The following is a 13,386-nucleotide window of genomic DNA, read 5'->3' on the forward strand; positions in this document are numbered from 1 at the left end:
TCAGCAATTCTTCTCCCGGAGTTACCGTCTTCCGCCATTTTGGAGAGTATCCCGGAACATAATCAACATAATCAGCGTTGTTTACGTTAATGCGCACGCTTTGTCTGAACGTAATCAGCGATGTTTACGTTCATTACGTTCTGGGATACTCTCCAAAATGGCGGTAACTCGGGGAGACAGTAACTCGGGGAGAAGAATTGCTGAATACATTGTTATTATTGTTTTCTTTGCGCACAAAAAGTGTTCTCGTAGCTTCGTAAAATTACGGTTGAACCCCTGATGTCACATGGACAATTTTCATTTTGGGGTGAACTAACCCTTTAACATGTTTAAATATTTCTGGACATATGTGACCCTGGACCACAAAACCAGTCATAAGTTGCACGGGGATATTTGTAGCAATAGCCAACAATACATTGTATGGGTCAAAATTATCGATTTTTCTTTTATGCCAAAATCATTAGGATATTAAGTAAAGATCATGTGCCATGAAGATATTTTGTAAATTTCCTACAGTAAATATATCAAAACTTAATTTTTGATTAGTAATATGCATTAAGAACTTTAAACGATTTTCTCAATATTTAGATTTTTTTTAGGATTCCAGATTTTCAAATAGTTGTATCTCAGCCAAATATTGTCCTATTTAATTAACTCAGATTAATTTAGCAAACGTTTAAATAATTATGAATACGATTGAAATTAGGCCTATGTTTTATTATTGGTTTGGAGGTTTCTTCGCCACCAGAGGACAGCAGCAGCTCTGCTAACACTCACAGCGCTGCGGTGAAGAAGTCTGCACATACACAAGGACAGCACGGTTAGGTCATGACTGTAATGTGGAAACCTTTTATAATCTGTCATTTCGGATCGGCTCACCTCTCTCATGAGCTTTGGTTTTAGTCTTTTAGCACTCGTTCTGGGCCGTTGCGGTGTTCAAACGGGACGCGCTTGTCATATCTAGAGTTTACTTTCAGATAACGATTGAAGTTATGGCTCCTGCAGCACATGTATCAGCTGTACGGTCTCTGTATAAGAGGATCCTGATGCTGCACCGCTTCATGCCCATAGACCTGCGGGCTCTGGGTGATCAGTATGTGAAAGACGAGTTCAGAAGACACAAGACTGCATCAGCTGAAGAGGCCACACGCTTCATGGCTGAATGGCAGGTAAGACAAGCCTGCTGCTAGCTGTCAGTGTCACTTGACTGCAGAGAAACTAATGCTTTTAAATCACATAGGGTGCATCAAGCCCCCAGGCCTTCCACTGACTAAATGTTTGATTTCAGTGGCACATTTATTGGTGTTATACTGATAGTGTTGTAAAACACTTAAGACATAAAACTATAATTGCCTTTTGGATTGATATTTAGTCAGTGACTTAAATACATGTAGATGTGCCCTCGTGAAAAAGAAGTACACTTTAGCATAATTAAAAAAAAAGAGTAATTATTATGGAGATATCCTTTAAAGAATTGCAAACTTAATGTAATATTTGTGGACATTGAAAAATCTGAAAATGTCATTTCTATTCAAACTTAATTTGAATTACACATCATGAAGTTGCAATTTAGTACATTTAAAATATAATAGCTTTAAATGTAATATTGAGCAACACACTATTTAATTTGTAATCAAGTACTGTACATGTGCTTTAGTATGGTAGCCAACACATTAAAATAATTGTAATCTTGCACTCTTGTAAAATAATTGTACACTTTAGCAATTCTATTCTTTTAGCACAGCAAAAGAATATTTAAACAATGATTTTTAAATGTAAAGTAAAAATTAATTTGACATTTATTTCGAAGTAGACTTAAAGTGTATTTAAGTGTGTCAAGAAACAGTTTATATTTTATATATATTTTATATATTAATTATTTGTATTAATATTTGTAAAATATATTTCATATTTTTATTGATTTAATATATACTTTTAACATTTTAAGTACACTAGACATGCATATTCAATACAAATAGTAGGTATGCACAAAATTAAAACACATTATTGCTGATAACGGAAAAAAGGACAGAATTATTATTAATTTTTTATTTTTTTTACTATTTTGTGTAAATACGCTTTAAAAACACTAAAAACTAAAATCAGTCATTTTAATGTTACAAGTGAATTTAGGGCATCAACACATTGTATTGTACAGCATGAAAAAGATTCATTTTGAGGTTTGTTAAAAATTACATTTAACTGTGTTTATTAATCATAAAGATGTAACTGTAGGTGAACTTTAATTAGATGAGGGTTAGGTAAATGAGCATGCACAATTAAATATCTAAACTGACTGATATACAGTATATCCGATATCAACCAATACTCAAATAAATAAACTCCGTAACCAATATGGTACTGATATATCATGCATCCATACATTTACATCATGCCACTATACATCACAATTCTCACATGACCTCACATGTAAATAATCCCTTATTAATCTTCATCCTCATCCTATTTAGCATTTTCCCTCTTGATTAGGTTGTCAGCAGCCATTGTGAAAACAAGATGGATATGAATGTGCATACATTTTAAATGCATTGTGCATGCATTGCAAAAGAAACTGCTTATACAAGAGATGTTACCAAATCTCCAGTTCCTTAATGAGTCGGGAAAACTCAGGCCTTTGCTGAGACCTTCCACACGAGGGCAGCACCTTCCTAAATTCTCCAGCAGCATGAGAACTTAATGCAATTTATCCATAACCCATATCTAACAAATCCTTTTCTCTTAGGGAGCACAGCCATGTCCAGACACCATCTGTGTACATCGATTACACCAGATTAATCCAGCATCACCTTGATAAGAGTTCATTCTTTAATTTCAGTTCTGTAGGGACAGAATATGCCGTTTATGAGAGCGCTGACGTCACGCTCGTATGAAAATCTCCGTGACAAATCCAAAAATCTAATTCAACACATGAACTCCACTTGAACATGCAGCAGCGTGCATTCAAGGAGCAACGATGCAGATCTTTTACTCTACGCCTGGAAATTGGAGATGCTTTTTTAACAAACTTTACAAAACGTATTACACCTGCGGTATGATTCAGTGTCAGCAGCTCTGACATGAGTGTGGACAAAGCTGACTCTTATTGCATTTTCACAGTCGTGAAGTGTGAGGACGCAGTGTTCCTGGATTGGCAACGACAGTAACCGATATTCTTTAAGAGGGTAAAAATCACACACTTGCAGGTAATGGGAGTCACTCTGTTCTTGTACAGAAGGACATGTACACTTCCTTCCAAAATGAGCTACTGACTGTCAGGACAGGAGGAAATTCTAGATTTTTGCAGCATTTCAGATGTACATGTAGGCAGTTACAGAAGATTTGACTCAAAAGAACAATTTATTAATTAATCGGACTTCACTCATTATTTCATTAACACGCCAAGGACAACATATATTTAGGTCTTTTTCTTGGCAAAGATGTCGTATGACTTCAGAAGACCTGGAACATAGCATTCAGGCCACTTTTAAGATGTTGCTTCTTTCATTCATTTTAAGAGCTCCAGTTTCACTTTCATTGTAATGAAAAGAGTGGCCAGGATATTCAGCATTTGTGTTGCATAGATGAAAAAAAATTACACAGGTTTGGAACGACATGAGGGCGAGTAAATGATAACAGATTTTTAATTTGTGGGTGAATTCAGGAGGCAAAGTCCTCAAAGTATTTTTTTTTTTTTTTCATGTCCCAGTCACATTTTCTTGGTTAAATAAACATTACTTACACTATCAGGGGAAAAAAAAAATCTATTTTATATTTTTACATTAATGATATAATCAATATTATATTAAAGCCAAGTATGAATCTTATCAAAGCATTTTACATTTATTCCAAAAATAATAACTCAAGGTAGTAAAAATTTAAAATTTTTATTTGTGAACTTATATTCAGTTATTCTTTTTAATAGTTAACTTTTAACTATTTTTTTTTCATTTTTCAGATCATCGGACATCAAAGCTTTGTAAATATTGGTCACAGACACAGAGATTTACTTTAAATTACACCAAGCTCATTACTCATTAAAAACTCCCATAGATCATGTTTTCAGGCCATTTTAAGTCTTATTTTGACTTGACATAAAGTTGTTATATCTAAGTGTGTGAGTTGTTTACTTACTTTTTTTAAATTAGTCATTATATTGTTCATTCAGACTGATTCACGAACATGCACAAACACAAGAGGCGGGATTTATCGCATGAACCATTTTACTTGTGGGTGTCGCTGTTGCACAATTTTTCTTTAGAAAAACGCGATTTTTAATATTGTGTAATATAGCCATTGTTTTATTTTTGTACTATGATTTTTTTTCATCTAACATACTGACTGACTCATAGGTAGGATTCAAGTAAAGTTTGACATTAGCGTTACTAAGCTAACCACGTGATACTCCATAATCGTAAAATGGCACAAATAATGGGTAACTTTTTTTGGTTACACTTTACTTGAAGGGGTGTGCATAAGACTGACATGACACCTTCATAATCATGACATGACACATGTCATGAATATGAAGGTTTTTTATGCATGTTTATGACAACTGTCATTAAGTGTCATTCGCTCAGTTATGTCATTTTTAATGCAAAGATGACATTGTTTGAGATGTCTTTGTTATGGGCTATGGTTAGGGGTAAGGGTAGGGTTAGTATAGGGTTAGGTCAAATAATGTCATATTTGCATTAAAAATGACATAACTGAGCGAATGACACTTAATGACAGTTGTCATAAACATGCATAAAAAACCTTCATATTCATGACATGTGTCATGTCATGATTATGAAGGTGTCATGTCAGTCTTATGCACACCCCTTCAAGTAAAGTGTTACCCATTTTGTTATTAGATTGAAGTGCTTTGGAATTGAGTTCACTTGCAGCATGGCAAAAATATGGTTTGTGCTGACCACAATGTGTTTTAGTGGTAGAGAGCATGAAACCATTGAAACTCGATTTACAATTTAGTAAATAAACCATTTTAGTACTATATTAGGTCACCACTTAAAACCTGGGTCCTGAATCAACCAATTGAGAGCATTTTTGTGTCAGGAAAAGACTAATGCCTTAAAGGGAAACTCCACCCAAAATTCATTTACTCACCCTCATGTTGGTTCAGACTTGTATGACTTACTTACTTTTGTGTATAAAAGTGTTTGTTTGACATGTCAGTGGGCTCCAGTGTCCAGTCCAGTGTTGTTTGTTTCCCAACATTTTTCCAAACTTCGGCTTATGTGTTCTGCAGAAGAAAGTCATACAGGTTTGGGATGATGTTAGGGTGAGCAGAAACCCCCTTTAGGATGTTGTCTAGGCAGGTAGCTCACTAGGTTTTGGAAGTACTTCACACTCTGTCTCTGCTCTGTGAACGGTGGAGTCCACTCTGATATTAGATCTGGGAAGGAGCCGGTGTGTGATTAAGAACCCCCTCCCTGCTTGTTCATTAGGAGGTGAGTGAATCACTGTAGGGTCTCGCTTTTCAAATCACTGCTGGAAGGGAAAAAAAAACAAGGAAGGGCGACGGAGCCAGGAACAGACGTAGAGCGAGCTTCCAAATGTAATTAGGAGCACCGAGTGTTCACTTTAATCCAGTTACAGTAGAGGGCCCAGGGGGCTTCTCATCGCCTAATAAATCGACCGCATTGCAACAGACAAGCTTTCCCTGAGGAATAAAAGAAAAGGAGAGAAACAGAGAATGTGATGGAGTGAAAGATGTGTGTTCTTTTTTCATATATGGCTTTGCCGTTTTCATCTGGTGGATTGAATAAATTCCATAGACTTATTTTGATAGAGGGACCAGAAAACCATATTAATCTTCAATGCAACATGTTAAAAACCATTCAGAACACCATAAAAACCTTATGACAACCCGCAGGCAACCATCACAACAACACTTGGTAAGCATGGTTATTTTATTTAACTGAAACTTAAACTTAAACCATAATTTTAAACATTTTTATTACTTGAAATAAAATCAACTTTTACTGAAGCAAAATAAAATATTTAAAAATGTAACTTGTTTTTAATTATTGTCCAAGGCAACATTTCTAATTTTTATTTAGTTTAACTTGATCTACTGTAAACTAAAACTGAAATAAAAATGAATAAAACGAATAAAATGACAAACGCAACAAAATTACAAATGTTTTAATTACGTTTAAAATAAAAACAAGCTATAAAAATGTAAATCTTTTTCAAAACATTAAATAATAAAAAAAATAACACTAGTGGCAACTTTATGTGCAAATGGCACACCATTTTCTTTAGGCAGTGGCTATTTGCACTAAATAGCGATAGATGCAATTTACACTAGTGTAAATAGCAATTAGTTGCCGTTTATACTAAATGAAAATAGCAGTATTTACTTTATTTACACACTAAGTGCAAATAACTATAGATTCTATTTACACTATGTAAAAATAGCAGTATTTTCTGCTATTTATACTAATCACAAATAGTGGCAAATATCTGCACTTCAGTGTTGTAGTACATTATAAAACATTATGCAATAATAACATAGTGAGTGTAAATTATAAGTTTTATCAAAATTATTAAATGGATGCTGATTATTGGGACAATAAAGCCTTCCCTACACCTAACCCTAACCCTACCCGATACTTTATTTTCAACTTTTTGATTATTTTCCTTAATTTTTATTTTAAATAAATGCATTTCCAGTGTGATATGAGATATGAAAAGAGACAAGAACGAGAGCGGCAAAAGGCGGATTCGAACCCGATTGCGTCAAAAAGTCTGCGCTACGCTTTTTACCACTTAGGCCTCTGGAACTGTTTGTTGACAGTCATCTTTTGTAATGTTGTCTAGCCCAACAACATCTTGGTGGGTGGAGTTAGTTTAAATAGTCTCTGCCTTTTCTTTATAAAAAAAATGTAATTAGATCAGAGGTCTGAAATTAATGGGGTGGCAAAAGGGGGGATCAATCTCGAACCTCTGGAGCACCAGCATGCCATAGTGCAATTGACACTTCTCAAAGACCCATTGCCCTTAGTTACTGTTGCTATGTCTGACAAGCCATGCCGCTCTCACACTACACATGTTCTCACGCAGTGAAGAATACATCACAGAGCAAAGGGGAAACTGACAATAAGCTGACGGACATGACAGAGCAGTTTACTTTTGTTATGAAACAAAGTCTCAACTTTCAAATGCCATTTTTTAAGAAAGTCAAACAATACTTTAATGTGTTGTGACGGATCGCTGTAGCACGTCAATTCAAGCGGCACATGCACCGATCATCTTTTCATATTTACTAGTTATAGCATGAAATAAACATGAATGAACATCAGAAGGTATCTTGTTTCAACCGTGAAAAGACGTCACACCATTTTTCAAGTCCACCGATGTTAATCTACTCTCCTGTCTGGTTTGTTTGTCAAAATGGCAGATTCGCCGTTATGATTGTCAATTAAACTCCCAGAGAAGGGTCAATGAGATTTAGATATAAAGAGTGAAGTGAGAAATAAAATAAAAAGGTGTGGCTGAAAATAATAATCAGATGAATATAAGCATAAGCACCATTAAAATACAGGACAGAGCATTTGAGCTTATTTCTGGCTTATTTTTGACTTCTCGTTGACATTAAAACAGGTGTGACCAAGTGCTGGTTAACTCAAGTTTGCTGGTTCACGAACTGTAAAACAGAAGTTTAGTCCAGTGCATTTGTGTTTTTCACTCGTGTTTGACCTTTATGAACTGAATGAAGGAATGAATCAAGAAATATTTCACCCACCAAGAAGGTGGAGTGCCACAGCATTATGTAATTGTCATGGACCAACGATAGTTCAAAGGTGTTTCACAGTCAGCGCAAAGTTTTCTGGAAAGTAAACCACCAAAACGAACTCCAAAACACTTTGGTTTTGGCCAAAGTTTGTTGGAGACTTTGCTTGACGTATATCGTGCCTTCTCCATTAACCATCTCCATTAACCTCAGGTTGCTCCTGTGGGATTGTCCCTGTAATAATTGCACTATATGTCACTTTGGATAAAAGCATCTTCTAAATGACTACTGGCATAACAGTAGTTTCCAAGCTATTTTGTACATACAGAGTGGTGGACATAGAGCTAATCTATTTATCTGTATGGATCTTGAAAGTTCTGTGCCCTTGAGAAAGTCAGGCTATTCCAGACAAGCATGAAACGGGTTGCCTGATTACGTCATTGTGATGGGAAGTGAGGTGTTTATATTCATAAGGTGAGCTTCACCAAAAGCTTGCCATTCAGCATGCCCACATCCCCTCCATTCTTAAAATATTACTCCTTGGCAAATGCTCAATCTAATTACATTATGTAGAGGAGGAAGCTTCTCAGACAAATGGCTTTTTGCTTCCAACTTTGAATTGCATCCAAATTCCAAGACGTTAGGAAAGTGAATGAGAGTTCTTAATGGTTTTGTTTTCGGTGTGTTTTTCTGAATGAGTCTCTCTGTAATGTCTTATAGGTTTGATTGTAAGCAGTCATGACAGATGTGACGGACAAGTTTCAATTAAGATGACAGAACCCAAGCTCATATGATAGAATCAGCGGTACGCTGTAAATATGGTTAGTGCTGCAGTCTGGGACTCTGTGTACTAGTCTTACAAGGATTGAGGATATGAATAGTATGTAACAAATCTGGTTCAGATTGTGATCTCAGTCACTGATTCTTTTAGTAACCCACAATAATTGGTCCTATAAACTTAACAAAACCAATTCGTTAACAATCGTGAATTTCTGTCTGTAAGTACACATTGTGGGCCAGATTTACTAAACAGGGCAAATTAGCATTAGAGCGCAATTGTATAAAAGCGCCGATGGGAGGGGAAAATTCTGTGTGTGATTTACTGACAAATGCGCACATTAAAGAACACAGATGCAGCCAGATCATTTCCATAATGACCAGCGCAATCTACCAAGAGCAGCGCAAATTACTGCCTGCTATAAGACATGCTTTAATGGCGCAAATACCAGTAATTTGACAAGCGCAAACATTAGTAAAATGCATTGCGTTCATTTTAATACTCTCCTCCCATAAATTATGTCTGAAAGGGAAACTGCTACAAATGCATATTCAATAAGGTTAGGCGAGAAAATAACAGTGTCCACACCTTTTCAGCGCTAATTCTTCACTGCACATCTTTAGTAAATCCTGATAGTACTGTTTTAATGCAAAAAGACGGGTTGCACTGGCGCAAGCTGTTAGTAAATCTGGCCCTATAAATCAGACAAGACTTTAAGGTGATTTGCTGTGAGGGAGTGAGGGAATCACTAAGACTGAATCAAACTGAGTCTATTTGAGTGGCTCATTTAAATGAACAGTGGTGTAAAGTATTTGAGTAAATGTAATTAGTTACTGTACTTAAATATATTTTTGGCTGCGTTTGTAGTTTTACTGAGTATCAAAGATGTTAGCAACTTTTACTCTCTATACATGGCTACATTTTTTAATAAGTATATGTACTCTTTACTCCAATACATCTGTGATGAGTAATGCAACAACTCCTTATATTTTGCATGGCACCATTTTCTGCATCATTTTATGTTACAAAAGAAATGATATCGCCATCTACAGGGCTTTGAAGGTACTATACCTTGTGCGTTTTGCCGTTACTCACTCAAACTTGTCAACAAGGCTATTAAAGGTGAATATGAGTGCATTAGCAGGTAGTGTTTCATATATAGTGTATATTTATATATAGTTTCATATTTTCAGTGTTTGTAGACATTTAAGAGGCTGTTTTGTCAAACTTGATTTATTGCAATTTTGAGGTGTTCAGTTTTATTTTGATTTTAGAAAATAAACATCTCCCCACAAATTAGCGTTTTTTCACTAGCATTTCTCTTAGGTGTTGAGGACTAGTGCATCTTTGAGCCTACATTTAGTACTCTTAGTACGACTCAAGTCGTACTGGAATTGGTGACTTGTAACTTGTAATTGAGTCCCTGTTGCTAATTTTCACTGTAAGGTATATGTACTTTTACTCAAGTATGCTTTTCAGGTCATTATTACACCTCTGTAAACGAATGTATCGGACTACACTGGTCACATTGTATGTTTGTTCATTTCTTTCATTGTGGCGCTGTACATTTAGTTTAAAACATGGTCCGTGAGAGTATTTTGATGCAGTGTTTTGTCCACGATAGCAAAATAATGTAGACCTTGAAGAACAATGCATTCGTGCGTCATGAAAATAGTTTGCTATTTTTTTTTTTTATTGGAATTGATTCTGAAAAAGAAACCAAACTCACCAAGAATGCACTTTGAGGAGCCAGCATGTGTCGACAGTGGAATAACTGTTCTTTAACAAGTTAACAAAAAAGAACTTCCAACTCTGATATGTTGAAGGCCAGTTTTACTAGCAAGTTGAAGAATGTCGGTTTTGTAGGACCTTTTGTAAAACTTAAACCTGTGTGGATCTTTCATACAGATGGTACTCACTGATACAGAGGGAGTGATTTCAACGGACTGAGAGAGAGCAGTAGGCATTGACCTCCATTAGACCTTAGTAGATTCCCTGATCCTACACATCCCCCATCAACCCCCGTCACCTGCGTTTCATCATGTGAATTGCAATCAATGAATCTCCAACAGAGAGAAATAAATAATTCTGTCACAGTGTGTTATAGTAAATCAATAGCGCACTATCAAATGAATACCTCACTTGTGCCTGAGTGTAAAATCAATACAAGAACCAATAACAGGCACGCGAACATTGAGGCTTTGAAGTTGAACAGGTTGCTTATGTTTTCATAAGTAATACTTTTGACTCCGTCTTATTTTCTGTGCAGAACTACAAAGACACTCTACAGACACAGGTGCTGGAAGTGGTGGGAAACAAGAAGTTGGTGTTTGGCTCTGATTTATCTGAAGAGAAACTCAAAGACTTTCAAGACGAGCAGATCGGACAGATTTATGAGCTTATGCTTGAGTCCACAAAACCCAACCGGCAGTTTGATATTCAAGAGGAGGGAACGCCAAAGTAACACACCCTCTGAAGGGAAAAGAAGGATTCTTTATCTCCTCTCTACGGGGAAGTCGTCCCATTGGGACATGTTTTGACTCTTTCTTTTGTTCTTTTGTTCATAGCGAAGACCGATGATTACATTAAAATGCTTCAAAAAGTATGTAGTGTTGCCTCTTTTTGATGTTTCTGAGGATAAAAGGAAAAGATAAAGGTGGCTTTGTGATCAGCCGTTATAATGAGGATGCTTGAGCTTTGGTAACAGCACCACCTCTGGTCAAAATTATATTGTGTTCGCTTTCGAAAATTTGGTTTAACCGCTAGAGCAGTACGTTTTTTTTTTTTTTGTACCACTTGGAGTATAGTCCCACATATGGGATTTACAATGTACAGTGATGTCACATAACTGCCAGAATCAAACTGCTTTCGCTCTTTGGCTGGCGCTGAGCCAGAGACTGACGTGCTCTGCGCTTGACATATATCACAACTATATGCAGTCTTTTTAACCACATAATGTTTATTTTAGGTTTCAGACATTTAAATACACATAAGTACTAGTAAAACAATACATTTATATTTTGTAAAATACATACTGGTGTCTATGGAAGCATACTAATACATTCAATTATAATCTGACGACGTGTTTTATTCATATCGGATAGTGTAAATAACTACAAAGTTCACTATATTCTTCTCCCAGTTCTCCGGCCACTTACTTTCATGTATTTCAGGAGAAATAGATGAATTTACATTTACATTACATTACATTTAGTCATTTAACAGATGCTTTTATAGGGGTGGAAATCACCAGAGGCCCCACGATACGATATTACCACGATACTTGTGTCACGATACAATATTATTGTGATTATAAATATATTGCGATATTCTGCGATATTGCAATTTATTAACTTTTTCCAACTTCAAATTATGTTCCCAAATGAAAATTTTGGCAACATATATTTTAACTAAAAAGAAACTATTCTCAGTTTGTTTATCTCCCTTCAATTTTATTGCTGCAGTGCTAAATGTTAGTAAATAAAGAGAGTGCAAATCTAAAAAGGGCAAGTTTTTTTTTTTTTTTAAATAGAATTAGAATAGAGAGTGCTAGAGTTAGAGGGTCAAATAAAGATGGAAGATGGAATTTACATGATCTAAATCCAACAGATACAATTCTCTGAATTGCAGCGCAAACTAACAAGTTGGCACCTATTACTCATCCTCATGTCGTTTCAAACCCGTAAGACCTTCGTTCATATTCGGAACACAAATTCAGATATTTTTGATGAAATCCGAGAGCTTTCTGACCGTGCATAGACAGCAATGCAACTGAAATTTTCAAGCCCCAGAAAGATAGTAAGGACATCATTTAAAAATGTGTGACATTAGTGGTTCAACCGTAATGTTATGAAACTACAAGAAGCCAGAGTCTGGCTACTTTTTTTGTGCACAAAGAAAAAGTGTTTCCCATTTTTGTGTGCCATGTACATCAAATGTTCAACTAACCGTTTGGTTGAACAGTTTGTCTGACCTGCAACAAATTGTTCCAGATAATCTTCAGGCCGAATTGGATTTTCAAAGCCATTTGACCTCTAACACTCCAAAAAATAAAAGGATGCCAAACAGGTAGCGAGGCTTTATCTCAGCAGCACTTTGACGTATTGAAAGTTTGTTATTATCATTGGCATCATGTGCATACAGGAAAAGTTTGCAGACACACTAAAAAGCCATTCTCCAGACAGTCTTTGCCTTCATTACATCTGGAAAAAAGGCCCAAATCAATAATGCTTCTTTCACTCTCTGAATTATTAGATTGTCTGAAAAATAATACCTCATTAGCCTGAGACAGTATCTGCTCATACACTTTCACAGTAGCGCTGCACAAAAAGCCTCTGCGCTGTCAGCTAGCATCAGCTGATTGGTTGAGAGATATTTTCCCCCATGTTGAACTTTACCAAATACTGCACTGCAAGACGAGCATCTTTAGTCAAGTACGAAAACCAATTTAGTTGCTAAAATCAATGGGTTGTGAAGAAATCAGTATTCATGTGAGAGCATGCATACAGTCTCAATACAAATAATGGCAAGGAATGGCCCAAAGTGTTTTGAATAGAGGCGTTTAAGCGGAGGTGGTTTGTTTTGTTGCACTTAGCACAGCGCCCTCATCACGCAGATTAATTTCTGAACGCCACTTCAATCATAAAACACACTGTAATGACACAATACAGCTCCTGTAAGTGTACACGAGCCATAAACAGTGATCTCCCACAACAAAAACATTGCGCAACGACAGTCACGCCACAGAAATCAGTTTCTTTTTGTGGTATTTTTCTACTTTATTCTAGTGCTAGCTTCAAGTTTAGTGGAATAAAACACACGCTAACCGCAACATATTCACTCCATTAAGATATACACCCTTTGTCAAGTT

The 13,386-nt window shown here is 36.0% G+C and overlaps 1 protein-coding gene across 2 annotated transcripts; it reads left to right on the forward strand.

Annotated features, from left to right (window-relative positions):
* Positions 1–737: 737 nt before the first annotated feature.
* On the forward strand, positions 738–11,120 carry sdhaf3 (succinate dehydrogenase complex assembly factor 3). 2 transcript variants are annotated; one of them, XM_016571385.1, is made up of 3 exons: positions 738–825; positions 978–1,169; positions 10,786–11,120. In XM_016571385.1, the coding sequence occupies exons 2-3, from the start codon at positions 993–995 to the stop codon at positions 10,978–10,980; spliced, it is 372 nt and encodes a 123-aa protein (XP_016426871.1). In that variant the 5' UTR covers positions 738–825; positions 978–992; the 3' UTR covers positions 10,981–11,120. The 2 variants fall into 2 exon arrangements, with proteins under 2 accessions (XP_016426871.1, XP_016426872.1); XM_016571386.1 differs by having other exon boundaries at positions 744–820.
* Positions 11,121–13,386: the final 2,266 nt, after the last annotated feature.

Source organism: Sinocyclocheilus rhinocerous, unplaced genomic scaffold (assembly GCF_001515625.1).
Source record: "Sinocyclocheilus rhinocerous isolate Xijiao unplaced genomic scaffold, SAMN03320098_v1.1 scaffold21, whole genome shotgun sequence".
NCBI lineage: Eukaryota > Metazoa > Chordata > Actinopteri > Cypriniformes > Cyprinidae > Sinocyclocheilus > Sinocyclocheilus rhinocerous.

Coding starts and splice junctions, on each gene's coding strand:
- sdhaf3 (XM_016571385.1), top strand. CDS start 993: ATGGCTCCTGCAGCACATGTATCAGCTGTACGGTCTCTGTATAAGAGG. Junction 1,170..10,785: donor GCTTCATGGCTGAATGGCAG/GTAAGACAAGCC, acceptor TTTTCTGTGCAG/AACTACAAAGACACTCTACA.